The sequence below is a fragment of the Littorina saxatilis genome, linkage group LG3, assembly GCF_037325665.1.
Source record: "Littorina saxatilis isolate snail1 linkage group LG3, US_GU_Lsax_2.0, whole genome shotgun sequence".
NCBI lineage: Eukaryota > Metazoa > Mollusca > Gastropoda > Littorinimorpha > Littorinidae > Littorina > Littorina saxatilis.
In genome coordinates, this window is record NC_090247.1 from 58,514,621 (window position 1) to 58,541,821 (window position 27,201).

The 27,201-nt window shown below is 41.6% G+C and overlaps 1 protein-coding gene across 1 annotated transcript; it reads left to right on the forward strand.

Annotated features, from left to right (window-relative positions):
* Window positions 1–905: 905 nt before the first annotated feature.
* LOC138962787 (origin recognition complex subunit 3-like) lies at window positions 906–26,690 on the forward strand. The gene is made up of 20 exons (XM_070334745.1): window positions 906–1,029; window positions 1,502–1,550; window positions 2,246–2,334; window positions 3,069–3,192; window positions 4,172–4,332; window positions 5,143–5,238; window positions 5,903–6,042; window positions 7,092–7,251; window positions 8,600–8,713; window positions 9,701–9,834; window positions 12,631–12,694; window positions 13,584–13,700; window positions 14,175–14,254; window positions 17,406–17,539; window positions 19,004–19,089; window positions 19,493–19,581; window positions 21,139–21,280; window positions 23,094–23,210; window positions 24,608–24,681; window positions 26,103–26,690. The coding sequence occupies exons 1-20, from the start codon at window positions 1,003–1,005 to the stop codon at window positions 26,206–26,208; spliced, it is 2,103 nt and encodes a 700-aa protein (XP_070190846.1). The 5' UTR covers window positions 906–1,002; the 3' UTR covers window positions 26,209–26,690.
* Window positions 26,691–27,201: the final 511 nt, after the last annotated feature.

Here is a 27,201-nt window from a genome sequence, read left to right on the forward strand (position 1 = left end):
TGCCACCTGCTCCGGCTTCAACCGCCCCCCCAGCCCCACAAACTGACCTCCCTAGAAAAAGAATAGGCTAGGAAAAATTAAACCCTTTTATTAAGATATTAAATGTTGAGGGGTTGCGCTCTCTCGTTTCGGTTGCGATAACCTAAGAAGGTTCCTGCAATGTATCGATCCTGATCCTGATGATGGATCTCATATCTAGCCAGGCCATGGGATAAGGCCAAGACCCTCCACCTGCACACCACTGTGGTTGTGAACGGAAAATCTGTAAAGGCAGTATTTTGAAATGGAAAATCTCAAATCACTGTATACAAGGTTGGTCAAAATCCATAATTCATTCAGGAAGACGCGCCTAGCTAAGAATGTTTTGCTGAATCGGCGAACCAGTTCATATAGCAGACGAAATCGCTTGCAGTCAAGGGAGATTATTCACACTGATTTTTGTAAGCGTCTTTATACCCAATTCTACAAGAAAGTCAAAAATTAACATGCACAATGATTACTGCTTTCGAAGTGGATGAAACTGTAGTCAACTTGTCAGAGGCTAATTTTGTATAATTATTATTTGGGGGGGGGGCACACTTCACAATGAGAGTTCATTGATTATTCCTTGCATTGTATCCAGCATGGTTCTGGGGGGGGGGGGGGGGGGGGAGGTAGGGGGAGGGGGGGGGTGGGCGGGGTGTGGACTAGGCTTCGCAGAGCAGAGTTGGCCTTATGGTATGTACAGTGAGTGTGCCAACTGAACTCTCACCTCTCTGTGAGTTTCCTTTTACGTATATTTGTTTGGAAGTTTGTTGAAGTAATGTTTCTTTGTTCATCAATGTAGATGTGCTTTCTATAATCATTCTTCCAACAATTATTTTGAGGCAGTCTGCTGATTCTTGTGTTTTGGGGTGAAAAGATGCACTTCTTTCTTTTATGGAAACACGTTTGGTCATCGACTCTTAAACGCGCGAGAAGAAGCCAAGCCGCGGAACCGGTACCAAGAGAAATCGAGTCAAAATGAACATCGCCGAGTCAGTTTCTCGGGTAAGATTGTCTGGATTGTTGCCTTTTATTAATAAAAACAAGATTTGTCGTTTCTGTTGTAGTAATGGCAGCGCCAGCTTGGTGATTAAAAGAGGTACGGTGAAAATAAGAGGCTGACTACATGCAGAGAAGGAAAAATACACGATTCAGTTGAGACTGACGGATGGTGTTGCCATCAAGACTTATAAGGTTCACCAAGAGATAATTCAATGATCGCTTACTTGAGAATCCAGAAAAACTGATAAGCTTAAGTGTCATTACAAATGGTCTACCTAAACTGTAACCAACTGATGATTTCCTATGTAGTATTCTAAAATTAAATGTGGTGAAATAAAATGGCGTAACTGTTTAGTCAGCGCAAACAGTGAAACAAACAGTGAGCGTGCTTTGGTGAATCAGTGAATGCGGTCTTTTACACGTGTACTTTTTCTATGTCGTGGTACTGAGACTTTGTATTTTAATGTTTTTGCAGGGTTGCTTTCCCTTTAAAGCCAAAGGCAAGAAGAGAGTCGCCAGAGCAGGTGAGTGAGGCTAGCTCTTCTTCTCTTCTTAGTGATAGGTAGCCAACATCAGCATGGTGATGAATCTGCTACACTTGGGTGATGGTGGTTCCGGTCTATTGCTTGGTCAGGGGTGAAGTTCAGGGGGGGGGGGAGGTTGGGGGTAGGGGGGGGGGATGATGGGTCAGTGGAGAGTTGCCAGCCTGGCCTGAAAGGATGCCAGGGATGGCGCTGTGGCAGTTTCTACAGGCAGGCGATTCCACTCTGGAATGGTGCGCGGGAAGAATGTTTTCTGCCTGTAGGCTGTCCTGGAGTGGGGGATTTCGTAGGACAGAGCGTGGGTCTGCCTGGTCGTGCTTCGCGTAGTATAAGCAGTTGTGCTACTGCTAGTCATTTTCCAAGCCAGTATTTCGTTACTAGTCAAAATCTTGGCTCTTACTCTTAGTCTTACAGAAACCCGTAATTCCCTTAAGCTTACTCCAGATATAGCCCTGTCGAAGTGACGGCACATTCTAGCTGATGAGAGCAAGTGAATATTTTAAGATTCATTCAGTCTGACCACAATGCCGGTTCATGGCTAAAATCTGGATATTGCCAACCAGTCAAAGCAACTTTGAAACATATAGTGTTCATGGATTTTCCGATACTGATACATTTTAACATTTTTTTCTTGTACACAAATTTGATTTTGATGCTGGATGTGTGCATATTTACAGAGGATTATCTTCCAACAAAGAATGGAAATGCACCTTTGCAGTATGAAGTTTTTCAGCATGTTTGGGAGGCAGTGGACACAGAAATACAGGTGAGTGAATGGCATCAAGACACTCAGTGTGATTTCATGTATTTATTCATGTTTCCATATTATTGATAACTGGGTTTTTGCGTGTGTTTTTTTTCTTCTGTTTTCTCTTCTGTTCAATTGGTCCTTTATTCAGTGAGGTGCGCACTTTCAGTATTTGAAAGATTGCTTTAGGCAGAGATGCCAACTGTTCTGCTTTCAATGTACATGCTACGTTGTAACAGAAACTGTTATGCCAAGCTAACATTGCTACACTCAAACGAACAATCACAAGCATTCAAAAGTTCCTTCTTTTATGTGAGTCTTGGTACTCATTTCTGCTTCTCACTCCGTGTGCAGTCAGGATATAGGTCAGAAAACATTGTTAATACTTGAAATGAAGCACTGCTGACACTCTCTAATGGGCATTATATTATAATGTGCCTGCTATTTAAAAAAACAACTATTGATAAATATGAATTCTTCCACGAAATAGCATAAATGTGGGTATGCAATTACATTTTGGACAAATCGACAATACTTTACATAAACACCATTGGCTACACTGAGATTTCCTAAAAGAAAAATTACAAAATGTTACACTTGAGGCTTTACAAAGGTCGGCAGGTCACTTTCGGTGTCCATATACAGTGAGTGTATGTTTCCGTGTGAGCGTGTCTGAGATCAAGATATTATTTCACAGTAAGGATGGAGTGTTGTTATTTCTTGTTTAACTTGTTACATGTATTTGTTTTCAGATTTTGCGGTCTGACCTGAACAGCAAGATGTTTGAGGATCTTCTGGTCTTTGTGGGTGACGGGCACAGGCGAGTTCAACGTCAAGGTTCTGTCAGAGAGATCCCAGCTGCTGCCTTAATTACCGGTCTGTGATTGCTTTTGGTTGAACGTTGTATTACAGTAGAACCAACATTTTAAGGCCTTCAAAAATCCGAGACAATTAGGTCTTAAAAGGGAGGTAATTTTGCTATATGAAGTCTTATATCGCGCGCGTATCTCCAGACTCGGACTCAAGGCGCAGGGATCTATTTATGCCGTGTGAGATGGAATTCTTTACACAATACATCACGCATTCACATCGACCAGCAGATCGCAGCCATTTCGGCGCATATCCTACTTTTCACGGCCTATTATTCCAAGTCACACGGGTATTTTGGTGGACATTTTTATCTATGCCTATACAATTTTGCCAGGAAAGACCCTTTTGTCAATCGTGGGATCTTTAACGTGCACACCCCAATGTAGTGTACACGAAGGGACCTCGGTTTTTCGTCTCATCCGAAAGACTAGCAATTGAACCCACCACCTAGGTTAGGAAAGGGGGGAGAAAATTGCTAACGCCCTGACCCAGGGTCGAACTCGCAACCTCTCGCTTCCGAGCGCAAGTGCATTACCACTCAGCCACCCAGTCCTTTTACAGAGGCTTCGAGCAGAACATCTGAGAAAGAAGGGTCTTATTAAGGAAGAAGTCTTAAATTGAGTGGTCTTAAAAGGGGGTTCCAATGTATTATTCATATGATTTGATTATTTTCCATAGAGTTGTGTGGCTGACTATCTTTTTGGATAGTAATGTTTATTGAGTGTGTATTGCTGCAAAATCACACATGTAAGTAATTTTCAGAAGAACTGAGCAGTGTTTGAAGTTTTGAGGTTAAGACTGAAAGAAGGTGTTTGTTTGCGTGTATGTTAGACTGGCTTTGACACGTGTTTTATGATGTGTGTCTGATCAGTTGATTTCAGGGGTACGCAGAAAAGGACATGATTGTGTGTTAACATTTTTGTTTATTTTATAATGTTAATATCACAAACTGAAAATATTTGATTGGTTTTGATTTATTTTTCAGGTGTGAATACCCCTGATCATGGTGTCATGTTCTCCAACCTGGCTGTGATGCTGAGGGAGAGGGTTACCCCCCTTGTTGCGACGTTACGGTCAAAGGACTGCACTTCTGTGAAAGCTCTTCTCTCAAAACTGCTGGCTCAACTTCTGTCCCAACCAGAACTGGTAAGTATTTAAGTGAGAGAGAGAGTGTGTGTGTTTGTGTGAGTGTTTGTTTGAGGCTCTATAGCTTTTTTGTGCTGTTTCAAACAAATGTGTGAGAAAAATAGTGTTTGTTGCTGTAATTGTATTTGCTTCCTAGAGTAGGGGAACTGCTGCCTTGATTGTATTGTGAGATATTTAGCCACTGCGTTAGTTTTTTGTTTTTTTTCTTGGTAGACTTAGCAGTAAGTAATCAGATAATCTTCAAGATGTGTTCAGCTCCATTTTCTTTTTGGACTTTAGATTGTATTTTCTTCTTCTTCTTGCGTTCGCCGTATCTCTGGTTGGCGTTGATGCGTGGTACCATGGTTTATTAGAGTGCGCCGTGCAGCCCAGTACCTCCGTCTTCAGCACTCGAGGTTTCTGTCGGGGTTGCCTCACCCTTAGCTCATGGCCTGTACGTCCTACCCTGAGAGCACAGGGGGGAGGATTTGCCGGGATCCCACCTGGAGCTAGGGTTTTAATGCGCCCATAATCGCATTAGATGAGTCCCGTCGAAGGGCGATGGAGCATTTCGAAGAGAGTAGCAGTGCCGCCTGCTACCCCACTCCACCCTGGTAGGAAACACCGCCAGTTTGGTCCGCGGCCGCAAGCGGCTGGTCTTCATATCTGAAGTCCGTTCCCCTATCCGCCACCCGGGGACGCGCTGGGTTGGGGGTGGTTGCCCCACTGAAAATCCCACACTGGGTTAAAGATTTTCAGCCTGTCCCAGAGATTATATTTTGAGATTCATACTTCAGTTATGAGTAAAGTGAGACGTCTTTTTTGTTTCAGGCATCTCTTGATGATGAAGACGATTCCTCAACAGCAACCAGTAGCCTGTGCAGTATGGCGACACTTGTCAAACATTATGAATCCTTCTCCAAAAATGTAAGACTACAGTTTGCTGTCTGTGTGATGATTCTGCTTGAAGTTGAAAACATGATCTGCTGAAACTTTTTCCCAAACTTTATGAAAGTCTGAAATGAGAGGTAACATTAGAATGGAGGCAAACTTACACATTTTATGAAGAGAAAATCTGGAAGGAACAAAAAAAAGAGGAAGTAAACAAAATGAAGTGCCTAAAATGACGGTTTTCCTTTAGCAGTTTTTATTTTTTATTTATTTACGAGGATTTATATCGCGCACGTATCTCACCACACAAGGCGACTCAAGGCGCATGTTACCTATTAATGCCGTGTGAGATGGAATTTTTTACACAATATATCACGCATTCACATCGGCCAGTAGATCGACTGCCTTTAGGCGCTGCATCCACCTTTCACGGCCTATTATTCCAGGTCACACGGGTATTTTGGTGGACATTTTTATCTACGCCTATACAATTTTGCCAGGAAAGACCCTTTTGTCAATCGTGGGATCTTTAACGTGCACACCCCAATGTAGTGTACAGTAATGATGCAGTTTTCAAGTTAGTATAGGCTTGCAAAACTGCTTTGTTTCTGAAATAAAATTATCACAGAAAAAGAGGTTAAAAACATGTTTGATTTTGTCTAGATGAATATTGACAGCTTTAGTTTGCTCGGTTTTTCAGGTGCAGTCCCCCAGAAAGTCACCAACAAAGAAACGGCGCATGACGTCAGACTGCGCAACCGCCCCACCTGTCACCATCATATTGGAGGACACAGAGAGCTTCTCTGCTGCCATTCTGCAGGACTTTGTCGTCACATGCAGGTAAGTTTAGTGGGTGTATGGAAGGGCTTAGTACAGTGGAACCCCCTTTTTAAGACCCCCCAATTTAAGACTTCTTCGGGCGGGGATGTAGCTCAGTTGGTAGCGCGCTGGATTTGTATCCTGTTGGCCGCTGTCAGCGTGAGTTCGTCCCCACGTTCGACGAGAGATTTATTTCTCAGAGTCAACTTTGTGTGCAGACTCTCCTGGGTGTCCGAACACCCCCGTGTGTACACGCAAGCACAAGACCATGTCAGAGTTTGGTGGGTTATAGAAACACGAAAATACCCAGCATGCTTCCTCCGAAAACGGCGTATGGCTGCCTAAATGGCGGGGTAAAAAACGGTCATACACGTAAATTCCACTTGTGCAAAAACACGAGTGTACGTGGGAGTTTCAGCCCACGAACGCAGAAGAAGAAGAAGACTTCTTCTCTTTTAAGACTGTTTTCTCAGACTTTTTGTTCATAGCCTCTGTAAATTTACTAGGGGTTCCACTATAAACAGTATAGACCACTTTAAAGAAAAGTTGATTCCAAACAGAGATCATGTATCTTTAAGTAATACTGCAACTGCATTTTGTCTCATTAATTTTGCCTGGTCAAAGATTGATACATCTAGCTCTGTTCACTCACTATATAAGACTATGTGGTTAATGCATCCACCTCTTGCCAAACTGATGCATGGAACTGAACACACTAGAGAGCTGTTCATGGACAGCTCTGGTTTAACTGAGCATGCATTTTACAAACGTTTATATTTTATGTATTCTGATTTTCTTGTGATGGCTGCAGGCCCATACTCAATTAAAACATGTTAGTGTCAGTGTGTGTGTGTGAACAGCATTGTTGACATTTGTTATCTGTCATGATTAAGAAATTGTAAATGCTTCATGTTCTTCCTAAGGCTTATGGTAACAGAGCCCAGTTTATCCACACAGAAAAACACAAAAACAACACAAGGACATATAACAACAGAAATAACTCATAAATGGACTTACAGACATAGATGCTTGTACTGAAATAACTTTCATTTCCTTGGGTTTATCAACAGCAACTACCTGGATCGTTTGCCCCTGGTGTTAGTGCTTGGCATCGCAACGTCCGTCACTGCCGTTCACCGTCTGCTTCCCACTGCCGTGTCCTCTCTGCTCTGCATGGAGAAATTCCAGGCCCCGCCTTCCACACAGTATCTGACACTGTTGATTGACAAGGTAAGTCCACTGCTGTGTCCTCTCTGCTCTGCATGGAGAAATTCCAGGCCCCGCCTTCCACACAGTATCTGACACTGTTGATTGACAAGGTAAGTCCACTGTTGTGTCCTCTCTGCTCTGCATGGAGAAATTTCAGGCCCCGCCTTCCACACAGTATCTGACACTGTTGATTGACAAGGTAAGTCCACTGTTGTGTCCTCTCTGCTCTGCATGGAAAAGTTCCAGGCCCCGCCTTCCACACAGTATCTGACTTTGTTGATTGACAAGGTAAGTCCACTGTTGTGTCCTCTCTGCTCTGCATGGAGAAATTCCAGGCCCCGCCTTCCACACAGTATCTGACACTGTTGATTGACAAGGTAAGTCCACTGCTGTGTCCTCTCTGCTCTGCATGGAGAAGTTCCAGGCCCCGCCTTCCACACAGTATCTGACACTGTTGATTGACAAGGTAAGTCCACTGTTGTGTCCTCTCTGCTCTGCATGGAAAAGTTCCAGGCCCCGCCTTCCACACAGTATCTGACTTTGTTGATTGACAAAGTAAGTCCACTGCTGTGTCCTCTCTGCTCTGCATGGAGAAATTCCAGGCCCCGCCTTCCACACAGTATCTGACACTGTTGATTGACAAGGTAAGTCCACTGCTGTGTCCTCTCTGCTCTGCATGGAGAAGTTACAGGCCCCGCCTTCCACACAGTATCTGACACTGTTGATTGACAAGGTACGTCCACTGCTGTGTCCTCTCTGCTCTGCATGGAGAAGTTACAGGCCCTGCCTTCCACACAGTATCTGACATTGTTGATTGACAAGGTAAGTCCACTGTTGTGTCCTCTCTGCTCTGCATGGAAAAGTTACAGGCCCCGCCTTCCACACAGTATCTGACATTGTTGATTGACAAGGTAAGTCCAGCGCTGTGTCCTCTCTGCTCAGCATGGAGAAATTCCTGGCCCCCGCCTTCCACAGAGTATCTGCCTGTTGATTGACAAGGTAAGTCCTAGCTGTGATTGGCTAGGTTGGAACTCCGGACTGCAGTAGCCTGTAAGGCCTGTGTTTTATTAACAGCCAGATGAAACTTTACGGTGTGTGTTTTTGTATGGGAGTAAAAGTTCAGAATTCATTCCATAATCACAGCGTTGTACTTATTGTTCCAACCCGTTCTTCTTCTTTCTTTCTTTCTTTCTTTCTTTCTTTCTTTCTTTCTTTCTTTCTCTCTTTCTTTCTTTCTTTCTTTCTTTCTTTCTTTCTTTCTTTCTTTCACCTGTATATTCTCTCTTGGTTTATGTAATGATTCAGACAGCTCTTTGCATAAACTTCATCCTCCACTGAATAACTGTGAGATGTTCTTGTGTTTGTGCAGATTTTGATGACCAATAAGTTCCCTTTTAAGCTGGGACCCAAAGTCTTTCAGCTTCTGCTGGACATGTTCCTGTGCCATCACTTCTCTGTCATCAACTTTATCTCTGCGTTTCAGGTTAGTGAGGGAGGAAGCTTTGAGAGTACAGGTACACTTGCTGTGCTGTAGATAGCAGTGATTTTTTTTTTTATCTGTTCAGTTGTATAATGGAACCTTGATTCAAAAGACCCCCCCTCTCAATTTCAGAGTTTCCCCACTTTTCAGATTTTCTATTCATAACATATGTAATTTTACCTCCCTTTTCATACCCAATTTTCTCATATTTTTGTAAGGTCCTAAAAGAAGGTTCCACTGTACACTTTCTTGTAATGATGGTCACAAGTGATTTCTTATGTTACTTGCTTTAATCATTGAAGGTGTAAAAAAAACAAAACTGTATGCAGGTGTATCTTTATTGATAATTTCATTGGTAACGTGTGTACATGTTCAACCCTTGTGGAGTTTTTAATTTCGCTAGTTTTGTTGTGACAAATGATTTGGTTGATAAACAACAGAATTCTGTAATCACCAAGTACAAGTATGTCAAAGTGTTTGCCTTCTTCAAGCCACACAGGCAAAAATGTTAGAGGGCCCCAAAGGGTTTAAAATCGTGATCGTGATTGGCGTTTTTTGACCTTTCTGTGACCGTGATTGCCGAAATTTCCATTTCTGTGATCGTGATGGGACTTTGCCCGTGATCCGTGATGACAAAAAAATCAAGTCTCGTGATCGTCATTTGTTTTCGTGGTCGTTATGGGCATTATTGCAAAGCATTTTATTTTCAACGTACATTTTTCACAGCTGTTTCACTCTATGATCCTCTATTCGTCAAGGTGTTCGTGATCGTGAAAACAAAAATCAAGGTAACTGTGATCATGAAAGCTAAAATTTCCCTTCCCGTGATCGTGATGATACCCCGCCTTTGGGGCCCTCATGTTGACGTCGTACTTGTGCTATGCTTGTCTTGGTGAGTACAGTATTCTTTTCTTTTTCAAAATTGTGTTTCTCATCAACAGTCATTTTGTTTTTTAGATTACAAGTTATTTCATTTTCTTTTCGTTTCAGTATTGCATGATGGAGCACTACACACACAACCCCTTGTCACAGTTTTGCTGTCCGACAGAGATGATAGCACAGGTGGTCAAGCAGCTGACCAACGATGATGTCCATCGTTTACAGCGGTTGCCATCTGTTATGAGGTAAGTATCAACAGACGAACACCGGAAATAACTCTGTAGTGTTGTGAAAGAGGGAACACGTTTGCATTTAGTGAGGCAAAATGTCTACATGTTCTCCTTAGGGTTCGTACAGGTCATGGAAAACCTGGAAAGTCATGGAATTTGTTTTTTAATTTTCCAGGCCTGGAAAGTCATGGAATTTCAATTCAAGCCATGGAAAGTCATGGAATTTAACAAAAATAAGAAAGAAAGAAAAAATTAACCTTTAGCACGCCAGCGGCGATTTTTGTCGCCCAGCCATTCCCCCCCCCCTTTCCCAGCCAGCGGCAATTTGCGTCGCCAGCACAAGGCTTGTTCGTATGACCAACTTCTCGTTCATATTTGCATACGAGAATAACGGTATTTTTAACGGCACTTGAGCCAAAGCGAGGCTCACTTCCTTCCGTTATCTCGTTGTGTCGTCTGCGCTGCATTTGAGTCGGTTTCGTCGAAGTTTTCTGCTTTTGTTTTTGCATCGATAAAGTACTTTAGCGCTTCGACAGGCAAGATGGAGGATGATGAGTTTGAAACTTTCTTTCGAGTTGTTTCTTGACAACAAAAAGTATGCGGAATTGGAACGAATTACCGAGGAAGATCTTCGCAATGAACTGTGTATCGCGGTGAAAAAAAATGACAGTTCGTCAAGTCACAGTGACAGTTACGAAACGGAATTTATGAAAGTGCAGATGGATACAAACAGTGGCTGGTCCTGTGAAATTACAGGACCAGCAAACATTACCGATAATCTGACTGCGTAGCAAATGCTCGACTTGCTTATCGAAGAGACACTGCGTAGAAACTGACTCAAATTCAGTGCAAAGCAAGCCAGTGTCAAAACTGGCAGTGACAAGACGTAGAAAGTTTGCGTGTTCGGAAATGGCGACCTGTGGATCTAGTCATGGAAAATGTTATTGAGGCTCATGGAAAGTCATGGAAAAGTCATGGAATTTTGTTTCTAAAAACCAGTGGGGACCCTGTCTCCTTGTCCACTTATTTCAGACAGACCCCTCGCTAGTGACTGGCCTATAATACCACGTGGGAAAGTTTGACTCAATAAAACCAAGAGTATTACCATATTTGACGGATTACAAGACGCACCGTTTTATAAGCCGCACCCCCGACTTTTAACAAAATAATTGGGACGAGCCACGTATAGGCCGCGTCACTATATTAGCCGCCTTCGAAAAAGATATAAAATCAGATCGTGTCAATCAATCAAAACAACCAGGCAAACAAAAGTACGGTATTTGGCGAAATCGGCTCCGAGAATAAACAAGTGAAACAAAGAAGAAAAGTGAAAAAGTTTGAAGAAAAATATCACACTCACAATTTGTAACCAACATACACATGTAGTCCCGCCCGGAATAAGCTTTTTTGGGATGATTTACGACTTTTGCGCACATTTCGAGCAGACGCAAACACAACATGGCGGCTCTCGCTCCTCCAACTATCGCAAGACACAAAAAAACTAAATCGCGCGCGCGCGAGATCCTGATACATCCGGTGTTTCTCTGTACGCTATCTTGTCACGACGACTTGTTGACAAACGAAGATTCGCGAAAGAAAGAGAAAAGCGCTGAGTCTTGAGTAGAGAGCTAATAAAGTACCTGTAATCGCTAATCGAGCGAAATGAAAATCCGCGGCGACTTCCATTAGGTGAATGCTATTCAAGTTTAGGTAACGTTTTAGCCGCATCCTTTTATAAGCCGAAATGCGATTTTTTTTTTTTTTTAAAGTCGCGGCTTGTAGTCCGTCAAATACGGTACCTCTTTCACAACCCATGCAAATCTGACAGAGTTATTTCCAGACACCTTCTATTTCTGGCATTTTGTTATATTTATTTTTTTCACTTTAAACTTCCATCTACAGATTATGTGATGGATTATTTTGATCATTTGTTAATGTGATTTGGCCACAAACTCTTGCACCTCTGTTTGGATAAATATATCGCAGGACCAGTAACAAAGTGAAATGATGTGGCCGCTTGTGATTTTGGAGATGGTATTGTTTATGTGCCAGTGTTTGTGTCAAATATCAGTGGAGTCAGAACTGAAAAGGTCTGTTGGTTAATAAGGTAGATATTGTTGTGGACATGGCACAGTCCTTTTTTTAAAAATTTAATTATTTATTTATTTTCTGATTGAAGTTAGTTTTGTATACACACAGACGCATGTTGCTAGTTATTGGCCAGGAATCGTGCAAGAAGTTTCCCCTGGATGAGAAGACTAACTCTCAATGACATTGTACAGTCTGCAAAATCAAGTTTTGTCATTTTTTTCTGTATTTGGAAGGGTCAATAAAAGTTCTGGGGTTGGGAGGGGAAAATAGGGGGGTCCGGGTAGCTCAGGTGGTAGAGCACTGGACTTGTGATCGAAAGGTCGCTGGTTCGAATCCGGGCCGGGACAGACACTGGTCAACTTTATGTGCAGACCCAGAGACAGTATCCATCTCCCATCCCAGTGTCACCACAGTGGCACGTAAAAGACCTCGGTCATTCTGCCATAAGTGCAGATGGCTGATACCACCTAAACACGCACACACTTGTGTATCTCATCAAAAGTCAGGTTAAAACCCGGGAACATGCCCCGAATGGCTTTGCCGTGAGGGCGTAAAACTTGAATTTCTCAGGGAAAAACAGGGTCGGTCAAGGATTTGAAAACATCAACATTTTTTCTTGGCCTTATGCGTACAATGACAACAAGTTTGATTGCAGAAAGAAAAGAGCTAACGGGATAGTGATAGAGTTGTGTAAGGTACTTGGTGTGTGAATTGTTTCAGACACATTGAGAAGCTTCCTGCTAAAGACTTGGTAAACGTTCTGCAAAATGAGGAAAGTTTCAAGGTAAGCTTTGTGTTAGTTTCCTGAACAATGAAGGCAGAGTGTGAATCAAAGTGAATATGTGACTCTGAAGATAAGGCCTGCTCCTTAAACTTTGAGATACAGTGGTAGCTGTGATAGTCAAAGTTAAAAACAAAGAGACAGTAAAAAGTGTCCTTCTTATGAGATGATCCGTTATCAAAGGGTCATCACATCGCTGGTACCACTGTTCAAAGCTAGAGGTTTTAATCTTTCATTTTTATTTTTATTTTTTTATTGCTGCCTTCTGGTGATAATATGTGTTTTTATATTTGATTTCATGAGCGTTTCATAATGTTGAAGTACAGTGGTACTTCTGCTTGAAGCCCTAAAATCTGATGCAAGTAGGTCTCAAAATAATGGAGGTAAGTTTATTGACAATATGTGACCCTCCACCACGGATTGAGTTGCATGTCACCTTTGCATGATTTTCATATTTTTACATTTTCCTAACGAGTTTTTTTATGCTCTATCCAGTGGTGAAAACCGTTTTAGAAAAGAGCGAAAACTGTTTGAGTTATAAGCCTGTGACTAAGGTAACCCTCACACTGTTACCAGGCACTCTCCGGACTTATATCAAGCCTAGTGCAGAACCGCGCGAGGTGACATGCAACTCATTTCATGGTGGAGGGTCACATACAGTATGAAGAAAATGTAAAAGAAAAGGATGTTTTACAGAAGTTGGGAGTCTTATAATGGACGGTCATAAAAAAAGGTTCCATTGTACGTATTTTAAACGCCTGTGACAAGTTACTTCAGTGACTGTCTTGAGCGTCTTGACACAAGCACCTAATATAATTTTGTAAGTTGAATTTTTTTTCTGTGTGTGTGCAAGTTTTTGAATGCAATGGATTCTGTTGTGAATGTGTTGCAGAAACTAGTTCAGTCACTACTGGAACAGAACAGCACCGTTCAGAGAAGAAGCACTGCCATTTTACAACTGCTACATGCTTTGACGTCACATCTTCCAACCCGCCCCCTTGGCAAACAGGTGAGTGAGTGTCTTTGTGTGCAGTAGGTTGTTATTGAGCTTATTTTTTTTACTTCCTTCTTGCATTGTGAATTTTATTTTCAAACCTATTCTTGTTTTCAGTCTCTAAATGTTCAGACTCAGAGGAAGATCATGTGAGTCATGCATTCATGCTTTTAAGTATGTGCTGAAGGTCTAGTTTAACTTAGAAGTTCTTTGATAAACTGAGAAGTTCCTTTAAGGATTTTATACAGAAGGGCTGGCAGAAAGAAGTATGTATCAATCAAACACATTAATGTTTTGATATGTTATGTTACACACACATTCACACAAACACACACACACGCACACACACACACACACACACAGACACACACAGACACACACACACAGAGGTCTTCTGACTTTTTTAGTTACATATGTTGGAACTGGGCATTTCTGTGTTGCTGTGCAAAGGCTATTAAACATTAAAATGATTTTACTGAACTGTTTCAGATACGAGAGCTGTATTCCATGTGTCTAGAGAGTGATATTGAGGATACTGAGGGCTTTGAAAAAGCTTTTGAACTCCTTGGGTAACTGTGTCTGTGTTTTTGTGTGTGTAGTATATTTGCAATGACATGATTTCATGGGTCATGGCTTAAAACTTGCTATATTCAAGAAGCTTCATTTCTTTTTCTTTATGGGCTTGTGTATAGGTGTTTACCTCTACATTCCCTTTTTTCAAGTTTGATAGTGTAATACTAAGGCAAAAAAAAAAAAAAGGTCTGTTTACGGTAACCTGACCGACCCTATTTTTTTTCGCGCGACCCTAGACTTTTTTTTTGGCATTTGGGGGGGGGGGGGGGAAAAATCTTTTGGTTTTTTTTTGCAAAATAACGTAAAAATATGGGGTTTTTGGAGAGGGAAAAAAAATAAAAAATCCCGACCTACCGACCCTATTTTTTGGGCCTATGTTACAGTAAACAGACCTTTTTTTTTTTTTTTGCCTAATAGACAATGTTCGGAAATAATTTGGTAAAGTTTGTATGGGTTGTGGGAGAGTTGCTTTCCCTAGCTTTTTCCATGGAAACACCGAGTCAAGCTACACCTGACATTGTAGGCCGGTCACTAGCAAACGGCGTGTCTCTGTACGCTGTGACGATCTGTGCAAGGGAAATCATGCAAAGGACTGACATTCCAGTGAGGATTACCTCTGATATGTGCCGTTTGCACTGTCCGCTCAGTATAATACTCTTTTCAGTCAAGATTTAGCATGTCAAAGCTGACAATGGGCATAGCGGATGTGATCCCGTCCCTCAGGGCACAGATCGAGCGACATGTAGCTGTCACGTGTAGTTTGACTCAAGGTTTGCAAGGAAAAGTAACTCTACCAAAACCCATAACATTCTGACAGAGTTATTTCTGGAATTCGTCTATTTGCATAGACTGGTGCCATGTGTTAACGTTGAAATACATCAACAGACCTGTTTACCAGTACGATTTGGGCGTATTTTGTACGCCAAATTATTATCAGTACGCAAATACGCGACACACGCACAAAATACGCATAAGAAAAAGTCTAGAATACGTTTTCCGGTGTTGGTGTGCTGATTACGGGATGGTACAACTGATACCGGTTTCAGTCGAAGGGAGATAACTATGACAGCGAGTCTTCAGCTGTGGAAACCTTGTTCAGTTGTTGGCACGTGCGATCGTCTGGACAATCGTGGCAAAATGAAGCGGTAAAATGTGCCAGTTTCGGATGACTGTACCAAGTCTAAACAGCAGAAGCAGCAGATTTTCTTGGAGAAATATAAGAAAGAGCCAGGAATTGTGGAGTCTACTATGGGAAAAACGACACTGCAGTTCCAAAACTCACATGGACAAGGTTGCTGCAAAGAAATCCGCTGAAAGCTGCCAAGGAATTATTAAGTTCATTCCCACAAAGCAAATCCTGCCAGAAGAAAAGGCTGTAGTCCGTGCTGAAGCAATGTTTTCTGAGATGATTGTAAAAATGAAATTGCCACTGTCAACCGCAGATGTTATGTATTTCACGAACTTCATCTTTTCATTATCAATCTGCTTGGAAGACACTGGTTATAATGTTATAAACTGACAGGTAAATAAAATTGTTTTATCCCTGTTGTATCGGAAGGAGTTAAATTCTGAAGATGTTCACAAGACATGCTATTCTTACACAAACACGTTTGCACCCACGGCGTACGTTTTGCCTAGCCCATATGGCTTTGCTTGCAAAGTACACCAATTTTTTGAAAAATACACTTAACTTTTTGAAAAAGTACTCTTGCCTCAGGTTTAGGGTAAACAGGTCTGCATCAAGCTGTAGTGTAGCTTATCCTATGATTGATGCTTAGGTCGGGCATTGGAGAAAAGTATGTTCAGTTTTCTCTGGGCTGACTTTACATGTGCTGACTCATTACTGTCTGTCCTGCCTTTGAGTGTCTAAAATATACCAAGATTGTAGCGCATACAGTGGGAAACCCCACCCTCCACCCCCCTTTTAAGACACCCAATGTAAGACTCCTTCCTTTGTAAGACCCTCTTTTCTCAGATTTTCTGTTCATTGCCATTGTTAAAGGTGGTCGTCTACATTTTTGCTTTTTTTCAATAATCTTATGGTTAGATTTCGCTAAAAAGTTAGGTCAGATGATGAATGAACCATGGGGAAAAAAGTTATAGAAAACAAAATGTATGTATAGAAAGATTTTATTTTTGGGTAGCGTGACTCACGCTTCCAATATTTTGTTTTCTGTTTGCTGAGAACATGTGCTTTGCCTAAAAATACTGACCAATCAAATTCATGTCACTATGCTTATAGCCACGCCCAAACAAGTGCAGCAACAGTTTGACACTGGAGCGCTGTCCACGCTTTTTTTTAAACGCACGAAATGCACGGGATTTGAGAGGAGTTTTGCGCTTGGCATTTTCCAAATAAGGATATCCTACTATGAGTACTACGCTGGAATACTACAATGAATTTTCAAACGGCTACACTGGCTTCGTTTTTCCTGATCGAAAGGGGGTGTATTGTTGATATTTGTAGATAATAGACTCTGCATTTTAATTGTCAAATGGCGATTTCGGTATAAAAATGTAGACAAGGACCTTTTATTTACCCCCATTATAAGATTTCCTCCTTTTTGGGTTGTGATTTTCTCAGATTGTTCAAGGTCATTAAAGGGAGGTTTTGTATTAAAATTCCCACTCACTTCCTGCTATGCATGAGTAAGCCCAGCAGCTAGTAGTGTGGATAAATGCCAATGCTGTGCATGAGTAAGCCCAGCAGCTAGTAGTGTGGATAAATGCCAATGCTGTGCATGAGTAAGCCCAGCAGCTAGTAGTGTGGATAAATGCCAATGCTGTGCATGAGTAAGCCCAGGAGCTAGTAGTGTGGATAAATCCCAATGCTGTGCATGCACAGTTCCTCACAGATGGCATTTTCATTTCAGGAAGGTCATTGAGGGCCAATAGACGAATTCAAAAAAACAACTCGTCGAGTTTTTGTGGGCTGTGGAGGAGTTGCTTACCGTTGTTTTTCCTTGCTTTTTCATAGAAACACTGAGGCAAGCTACACCTGACATTGTAGGCTTGCATCAGCGTTTCTATGGAAACAAGGGAAAGCAACTCTTCCACAGCCCATAAAAACTTGACAGAGTTATTACCGAACATCGTCTATTATGCCGAAATGGCCATTGCAAAATATTTTTTTTTTTTCTGCCACAGTTTGACAGCTAGAGATGAGCTGACTGGTCTGGTGACAGAATGTACCAGTCACATGACCGACACCGATGACCCTGTCTTGAAAGACGTGTGCAAAAAACTGAGTCGTTTCATCCACCGACTGGATCACTTAGAAGGTATGTGCTGAATAGATATGTTTAAGCAAAAGAACAATGGCTACTGGGCATGAGAAAGGTCACCGGCACGGTTGGCCTAGTGGTAAGGCGTCCGCCCCGTGATCGGGAGGTCGTGGGTTCGAACCCCGGCCGGGTCATAAGACTTTAAAATTGGCAATCTAGTGGCTGCTCCGCCTGGCGTCTGGCATTATGGGGTTAGTGCTAGGACTGGTTGGTCCGGTGTCAGAATAATGTGACTGGGTGAGACATGAAGCCTGTGCTGCGACCTCTGTCTTGTGTGTGGCGCACGTTAAATGTCAAAGCAGCACCGCCCTGATATGGCCCTTCGTGGTCGGCTGGGCGTTAAGCAAATAAACAAACAAACAAATGAGAAAGAGAAATTCAAAATTCAAACAACAAGAAAGTACTGTTCTCACATTAATAAAAAGGTGACAACACATGGAGACAATTACTGAATTAGATAAATTAGATAAGTTAAGTTAATTGTTGCAGCTAAGCTTTTCATTTAGAGAATAGCGGTGCGATTACTTTAATTCTACGGCATGTAAAGAATGGTTATATCACATTCACACAAATGCATTGTAGTGAACAAAAAATTCCCCAGATCCTTTAAACCGTATAGTTCCTAACTTTCAGCGTTATGTTTAGGATATGGAAGCTTAGCTGTTAGAGCACTGGATTCTTAGGTCACAGGTTTGGATACAGTCTACAGCGAACACAGCTGACGACTAGTATGTGATGACTAGGTAATGGCAGGGATGTTGCTACAAATTCATACCTATAGGACAAATGTCCTAGCTCTTCAGCATCAATAGGACATTTGACCGCTTTCAGAAATTTCAATAGGACGTCAGAATTTTGTCATTTTCAAGAATGACGCTCGCCGTGTTCCCCCCTGTTTTTGACCCTAATGTAGCACAGAGCGTAAAACCAGACGCAAGACTTAGTCTCCCATACTCCTAACTTTAATGTGCTGCAGACGGGTGTCACCCAAACGCAAGATCCGCATTGCACAACTTCAGTGCACCTGTACGCGAGAGTGCTTGGTCGCTTTTTGAAAATGTGTATCTTGAAAGGAACATTAACGATTATCGCGCTGTCCGAAGGAATTGAGTTCTTATCGGACAATGCCAGCGCTCAGTTCAAAACGATAGGACATCTGACCGCCATGCGGCTATGTGAATCGGACATTTGAGCCTCTTAATCGGTCTATGTCCGATGTCCGACGCCTAACGACATCCCTGTAATGGTATCCATATCCAACTCCATGTCACCTTCGTGGCACATAAAAGACCTCTGTCATTCTGCACATACGCACACATCTAGGTAGCGCAACTCTCTTTGCTGCAGTTTTTTGCTAGGAGGAAGCAACCTGATTTTCCCAGCAATTGCATACTAAAGTATAAAATGAATGTCACCACAGTGTAATTTTGTCACCTGGCATTCTCTTTATGCTGTGTACAGAGGAACAGGTGCAGGAAACCCCAGACGTGAGCGTTGAACAAGAAGACCTCAAACTGCAGAGAACAGACTTGAGAAGTCTGCAGAAGGTATTGAATGCATAATGTGACTTTCTTATTTATGCTCTGGGCTTTTGTTTCATTTCTGTATTTTGAAAAAGAAGTTGGTGCTTTTGTGACATTTTTAGAAGATGCAATGCTAGTAGAAGTAAGGACCCTCGTCATCTTGAAGATGAAAAGCACAACACGTTACTGAGCTAAAGTGGGTATTTTTCTGTTTCTCAGTATTTTTCGTATGTCTGTCCAATTCAGAGACCAGTAGTTTGGCATACTAGAGACGGTTTTGTTGTATCTTTAGATGTTCCAGTATTTAACTTTCCTTGTTTGTTTGTTGTTTTGTTTTGTATGCTTGCCTGAAAGAGGGGTGCTAAGTTCTGTCGTAGCTAATTTTAATCTATGGTTTGAATAATTCATGATAATCTTTTCTGTGCAGAAACTGCAAGAGCTAGGCAAGAAGAAAAAGATGACGCCATATGAAATAGTACGGCAAGAACTTCTGAGCTACGTGACAGAGATTGTAAGGTAAGCTTGCATTTCAGTGCGATATTCAGAATCCAGCAAGGGTCCCTTTTTTTTTGGCATTTGCTTTTTGGCTCACGTAAGTGTAGCCTATGCGATCGTAACTTTGTCTGTCTGTGTGTGTGTGCGTGTGTGCGTGCGTGTGTATGTCTGTGGTAGAAACTTTAACATTTCGTCATTTGAAGACGTCACATTATGACGTAAGAGGGTTAGACGTCACGCGAAGGAATTACTGAAAGTCTCGGTCATTGTTATTTTGAGCGGGCCGAGACTAGTTGGCAGTCGTGTCCCTGTAAGTAGGCTACATGCAGACAGACAGATCTAGATCTAGTGTCTCGCTTTCTTGCACAGTGTCACCTATGCTTACTGTGTGTGTGTGTGTATGTGTGACGGAGTGATTGAGTTTGTGTTACTGTTTGTCGATTTCTTACGTGAGCCTTGAAGGCTTTGCCTCTTGTTGTTTTGTATTTTACTGTTTTCAAACAGATATCATTCAAAACTAAAAATGGACTGATTTTTATTTAGGGAAGCTTTTATGCGCAAGCATACCTACCTAACTGAAACTATTTCGAGCCCACTTCGGATATTGTGTTTCAAAGGACACAGTCTGTTGACATTATTCTCTATGATTTCCAGGGTAAACATCAAAGCATTGATCAAGACAAATAGGCTTTGTGGCAATTTCCACTTTTGCAGGAAGTATACTGGCACACACGTGGGGTAGCATTCACAAAGAGATAAGCACGCATGCAGTTGCAAATGCTGTACATTGACCGCAATGCCTGGCGTCACACCATGCAACAGACTGTTTCCTCCTTCAAGAACAGCTGCAGGGCCGACCTCAAAGATAAAAGCAGTAGAAGAAAGAACCACAAAGCCTCAGCACCAAACCCAGACCAGACCTTTATCTGCAGCCGCTGCGGCCGGGCCTGCCTGCCCTGCATTGCACTCGTGGGCCATGAGCACAGACCTGTGCACATCTACGGTTTCTCCGTAATTTCTCCGATTTTTATATGCAGAATACGGTGCTACGGATTTTTAATTAAAATTCCGAAATTCCGATGTTTTACTCCAAATTTTCTGTTTTAAGATGTTTTGACCATTTAGTTGGCCGTTGCGCTGAAAAGATGTTTTCCGATTTACTGGAAGCGCGCGTGTTCTCAGCATTGAGTCTTTGTTCTTAGATTTAGTTCGTCCAGCGTCTGCGTGGCAACTTGTGATTGAAGTGAAACATGGAAAAGAAAAAAAGAGTGCGAGATTCAGATAGTGAAGAGGAGACACCGGCTCTGTCACCATTCCCATTCTACTGCGTCATAGTGTTTCAGTTTGTGTGCTTTGTGAGCAGAATTATGTCTTGAACTGTCGTTACAGCTTACTACTGAAACATTTTAAAAACTACTGAAATTTGGTTTGTTTACTACTGATGAGCGTTTTGAGTGTGCACAGGTCTGTGAGCACGCCTATAGTTGACGTTGAGCTACCTCTTCATAGAGCTTCATTCGCAAAGCCATGATGATGATGACGTTGCACTCTTTATCTTCTGATTTATTTTGCTTACAGTACATACCTCCTGAAGACAGAGTCTGTGGTGCTGTACGAGATTCTGTACTACGACGACCTGACTACAGTTCGGCACCATCTCAACGCTGCCCCGCGCTCAGCCATTCACCTGGGATTGAGCCACCCTGCCCACTATCTGCAGGTGTGTTTGGTGCAGCTATTGTGTTTTCAGCGTCTCATTGGCATTATACTTTTCTGCCAAAATAATGGATGCTGTTGCTACACTGAAAACAGAAGAGCGTTTATATTGTTATTCTGACGTGAAATTATGTGTTAAAAAGATGTTTTTATCAGCGAGAATTACCACATGGTCCATGATGGCTGTTGCAGATGATGTTTTAGTTGCATACCCCCTGGGCACGTACTGACGGAGTAGCAATATTGCCTTATTTAGTTAGTCGATTGGTTGGTGGTGTTTGTATTGTTTTTGTAGGGATTGGTTTGGTTATTCTGTGTTTTCTGTGTTTTTTTGTGCATGTTTGTTTTGGTTTATGTATCAGTGCTTTTACCTGGTCACATGGTCATTACAATTGTTAAGCTTCCTCTATCATTGCTGCATGGCCCAACATTGCTGGAGGTAAGGTATGTTCAAAACATAAGTTCAATAATTCTAATAGAAGGAACTTCCATTGATGATTTTTGGGTGCAATTTCTCAGTCTCAAAGTTCAATATTTTGTTTAAGATACCAAATTGTGGTGAACCAAGCACACACGCAAAATACATAAATACAAAATCTCCCTTTGAGATATTTAATGTTTATTCAGACCTGTTTACCAGTACGATTTGGGCGTATTTTGTACGCCAAATTATTATCGGTACGCAAATACGCGACACACGCACAAAATACGCATAAGAAAAAGTCTAGAATACGTTTTCCGGTGTTGGTGTGCTGATTACGGAATGGTACAACTGATACCGGTTTCGGTCGAAGGGAGATAACCATGACAGCGAGTCTTCAGCTGTGGAAACCTTGTTCAGTTGTTGGCACGTGCGATCGTCTGGACAATCGTGGTAAAATGAAGCGGGAAAATGTGCCAGTTTTGGATGACTGTACCTAGTCTAAACAGCAGAAGCAGCAGATTTTCTTTGAGAAATATAAGAAAGAGCCAGGAATTGTGGAGTCTACTATGGGAAAAAGTCATGCACACTGCAAGTATTGTAAATCAGATTTCTCTGTTGCCCATGCTGGGAAATATGACATCGAACGACACTGCAGAACTCTAAAACTCACCTGGACAAGGTTGCTGCAAAGAAATCCGCTGAAAGCTGCCAAGGAATTATGAAGTTCATTCCCGCAAAGCAAATCCTGCCAGAAGAAAAGGCTGTAGTCCGCGCTGAAGCAATGTTTTCTGAGATGATTGTAAAAATGAACTTGCCACTGTCAACCGCAGATGTTATTTCACGAACTTCATCTTTTCATTATCAATCTGTTTGGAAGACACTGGTTATAATGCTATAAACTGACAGGTAAATAAAATTGTTTTATTCCTGTTGTATTGGAAGGAGTTAAATTCTGAAGGTGTTCACAAGACATGCTATTCTTACACAAACACGTTTGCACCCACGCGTACATATTCCCTACCCCATATGGCTTTGCTTGCAAAGTACACCAACTTTTTGAAAAATACACTCAACTTTTGGGGAAAGTACTCTTGCCTCGGGTTTAGGGTAAACAGGTCTGTTTATTGTATTTCTGTTGCTTTTGGATTTTTTTCTTTATCATGCCAGATTTACTGTTCATTGCATAACATCCATTGTACTACGTTGCAAGCCCCTGGAGCAAATTTTTGATTAGTGCTTTTGTGAACAAGAAACAATTGACAAGTGGCTCTATTCCATCTCCCCCCTTCCCTCCGTCGCGATATAACCTTGAACGGTTGAAAACGACGTAATACACCAAATAAAGAAAGAAAGAAAGAAAGCATAACATCCAGGCCATATCGGTGTTTTGCAGTGTGAGTGTTGCGCGGTGGGTGACAACGGGATCTCCCATACCATGCCCGACGTGTGCATTGCATACAAGCTTCACCTGGAGTGTGGACAGCTCATCAACCTGTATGACTGGCTACAGGTGGGTTCTGGAGACACAAGAGCATGTCAGATGTTTCAGAGCAACTAATATAAAGATTATGCATGACTGGTTGCAGGTAGGTTGCAGAGACACGAGAGCTCATGAGATCAGGATCAGGATCGATACATTGCAGGAACCTTTTTAGGTTATCGTCGCAACGGAAACGAGAGAGCGCAACCCTGAATTAAATAAATTTGGTACCTGATTTGTTTACCATTTTTGTCATTGTTCTCGTCCGAGAATGAACAAAAGGGTATGTATGGTTTGCTCATATGTACATGTACATTATTTGCAGGGTGAGGTAGAGATATATAATGATTAAAGATACAATTGGACCCGTCTATCACGACCATCCCCATGACTTGATAGCTCATCAACCTGTATGACTGGCTACAGGTGGGTTGCAGAGACACAAGAGCACATGAAATGTTTTTGAGGAAACTGATATAAAGATTAAAGATACAGTCAAACCTGTCTAGAGCGACCACCCCCTTGACTGAACAAAAGTGGTCGCTGTAGAAAGGTGAATGTTGTACAGTGAAACCCCCTTTTAAGTCCTGAATTAACCTTGTGAAAGTATTGCAAGAAGAGGGACGGTTTAAAATTCACTTTGTGGGACCATGAAGCTCACACGGGGCTAAATCGTGTTATTGTCGCTTTTTTTCTTCATTAAAAAGCTAGGTGATGCAGGTCATCAGTGTTGCCCTACTGATCCCATTACTATCAAACAGATCAATCATAGTATTTTCAGCCGCTCTCTCTCTCTCTTTCTCTCTGTGTTGTAGTTCTCTTCTTCCTTTTGCTATGTTGTCGGTATTTTTTGTAAAATACAAATGACTTACTGTTTGTTATTTTGCTTGCTCGCCGTTGTTGTTTCATTTGGACCATATATTTCTAGTGCTCGGGATTTTTTTTAATTTTTTTATTTTTTATTTTATTTTAATTTTTTTTTTTTTTTTTTTTTTTTTTTTTTTAATTATCTTTTTTATATTTTTTTTTTTAAATATTTTTTATTGTTATTATCGTTATGACATCATCATCCTTACCATTATTTCTATTTTCATATTTCTATTGCTGTTATTGTATTTAATAGTATCAAATACTATAACTTTTTCTTTGCCTTTAAATGCCATTTATTATCATATGTACGATTTTTTTTTTTTTTTTTTTTTTTTTTTGCCGTCAACCTCTTTTGCTCTTATAATGTTTTCATGTCTGTTTTGTATTCATGTTAGTTAGCAAGGACAGATTGTAAGACTAGGCAACGCCTAAAATCTCCATCCTTCTGTAATAAAGTTTAATCAATCAATCAATCAATCTCTCTCTCTCAGTGTTCTTTTACGTTTTAGCTGTTTGGTATTAGGGGACAGATCAACAGCTTTCGTTTCGTTTGACAGGCCTTTGCAAGCATCTTGACATCAGAGAATCAGGAGAACAAGAAGAAAGCTTCCAAGCCGGACAGAGTATTGCAGTATCCTTTCACTTGTTGGTTTTTCGTGGAAGTGCTAGTTTGTGGGAGTGTGTGTGCATATCGCCCATTTGTGTGTGTATGCTAATGAGTGTGAAGTTTTGCATGTATATGTCAGTCTTCAAGTGTTTTAGGCCCACAAAAAAATATGTCTGTTTACGGTAACCCGACCGACCCTAGTTTTTAGGCCCGACCCTAATCTTTTTTTTTGGATCGTCTGAGAAAAAAAAAAGAAAAAAGAAAAACCGCATCCAAAATAGAGCTGTTTGCGCTCAAACAGCAGACGACAGAAGGGAGGTAAGCTCAAAGTACTGTTAGGAGTAAAGGGTCGTCACTCGTGTTACTTCCTTTCAAAATGGATGCACGCAGTGGTGTTCGCCACCCGCTAGCTGTAAAGCTTGATAAATGTTGTCATGAAAAGGATGGGGTGAAAATTATCAGTACCTATCCAGCGAGTTTTAGTATCATTAACGTTTTTCAACAGGCAAAAACAGGGATTGATGAGAAGAAATGAACTGTGAAACATCATAGAGAGGAGAGAGAAAAAAAAAAAAAAAAATTGGAAAAAAAAGCCGACCTACCGACCCTATTTTTTTACCCTATGTTACCGTAAACAGACCTTTTTTTTATTTTTTTGCCTTATGGTTGTGCTGCAGTGAAACCCAGTCCATTTCAGACCACCAGCAATCTCAGAAAATCCGGTATTGAAAGAGGGAGAGTCCTAAAATGGAGATAAATTTAAAGACGGTACGAACAGAAAATCTGAAAAGGGAAGGTCTTTAACCTTCCCTGGTGGTCGTGGGTCCGTGTGGACCCAGAGTGTTTAATTGCAAATATCTCTTAAACAAGTTTGAATTTTTTAATGAGCTTTTAAGAATGCCTTGGGTACCTAAAAGCTCTTATGTCCTAAAATGTCAGCGAGAAGTAATAAAAAAATAAAAAAGGTCAAATTTAGACTACAAACATCGTGGGGCCGTGCGCACCCATGTTTCTCAAAGAAGGAAAAGCGTGCATCTTTGAGAGGCATGGGTCCGCACGGCCTCACGATGTCTTCCGTGTGTAGTCGATAACCCGGACTGGCAAAGGTTATAAAAGAGGGAAGTTTTAAAACGGGCGGTCGTATACGGAGGGTTACACTGTATTGCAATAGGAGAGACAGCAGCAACTGGACACCAGGGCGGATGCGCATGAAGCGAAACTGGGCAGCAGCGGGATCGGGTTGTTTGAAATTGAGATTTGCTGTGATAATAGATTTCAATCAGACCCCGATGGGCTTGTCCCCACCAGGTTGGGTGGCACCCAGTTTCGCTTCATGCACTTGAGCCCAGGTTCACTTTTTTTCTGCCTGTTGATAGAAAGCGTAGCCACAATACTGAATAGGGTTTGCAATTCAGGTTCAATTTTGTTCCTTGACACTAACCCAGAGCACGATTCATTCAAGCAGTGTCTGAGCTTCAGTTTCTTGGCTTCATCAAACCCACCAAGAGAAAGACGGACCATGTTGCTCGCCTCACTTGGGGAGGATGCTGAGACACAGCTGCTGATAAATCAATCAAAGAATGTGTTTCTCAAGAGAGAGGATGGGTTAAAACTGAGAACTTGAGCAGCCTAGCAATTCTGCTTCGTTTTTTTCGGCTTCATCAAACCTACCAAGACACAGCAGACCATGTCGCTCGACTGACTTGGGGAGGATGCTGAGACATGGCTGCTGATGAATCAATCAAAGAATGTGTTTCTGAAGTGTCACTGGGTTAAAACTGAGGACTGGTGCCTCTTACATTTCTGCTTCAGTTTCTTGGCTTCATTAAAACCCACTAAGAGAAAGGCGGACCATGACGCTCGCTAAACTTTGGGAGAGTGCCGAGGCTTGGCCGTTGATGGATTATTGAAACAAAGTTTGTGTCTTTGGAGAGAGTGGACCGTTGGGAAAAATTGATAAAGGTGGCTTAAAATTCAAAACTGTACTCGTTTCATATTTCTGATGATTGTCTGTTGTTGTCAGTCTTTATGTCGTTTATATGTGGGTACAACGTACTTCCGTTGTGAGTGTTCAGTTGTATTTTTGCACAGAGAGTGAGTGTGTGTGTTACATTTAGTGTTTAATCCAGATATATTATTATACATGTGTACAACCATCAACAATGTACACACACATACATACACACAACACTGTTTGAATGGGTAAGAAATTAAATTTTTCTCTTTTATGGAAAATGGGGCAAACGGAGCGGGCATCTTGTACAATGTGAACACTTTGATCACACTGGGAAACCATGTAATCCTGAAAGGAATTGCACTGACATGACTATTCTTGCTGTAGTTCTGACATTTGAGAATCAAAATATACATCACAAACACCACTGAGCTCTAGTTCAACTGAACAATCACAGGATCTCATACTTGGGAGAAGGGCAAAAGCAAACAAGGAAAACACTGTCCAAAATTCTAACAGAAAAATCAAATTTACTGACCAAGCCATCAAACAGCTTGAATATGTAACATAAATAATAAGCCAATCATAAT

What these genes read in the sequence shown, in the direction of transcription:
- LOC138962787 (XM_070334745.1), top strand. Translation starts at nt 1,003, where the DNA reads ATGAACATCGCCGAGTCAGTTTCTCGG. An exon ending in ACTTTATCTCTGCGTTTCAG is followed by an intron (nt 8,714 to 9,700) that starts GTTAGTGAGGGA and finishes TTTTCGTTTCAG; the next exon opens with TATTGCATGATGGAGCACTA. An exon ending in CCCGCCCCCTTGGCAAACAG is followed by an intron (nt 13,701 to 14,174) that starts GTGAGTGAGTGT and finishes GAACTGTTTCAG; the next exon opens with ATACGAGAGCTGTATTCCAT.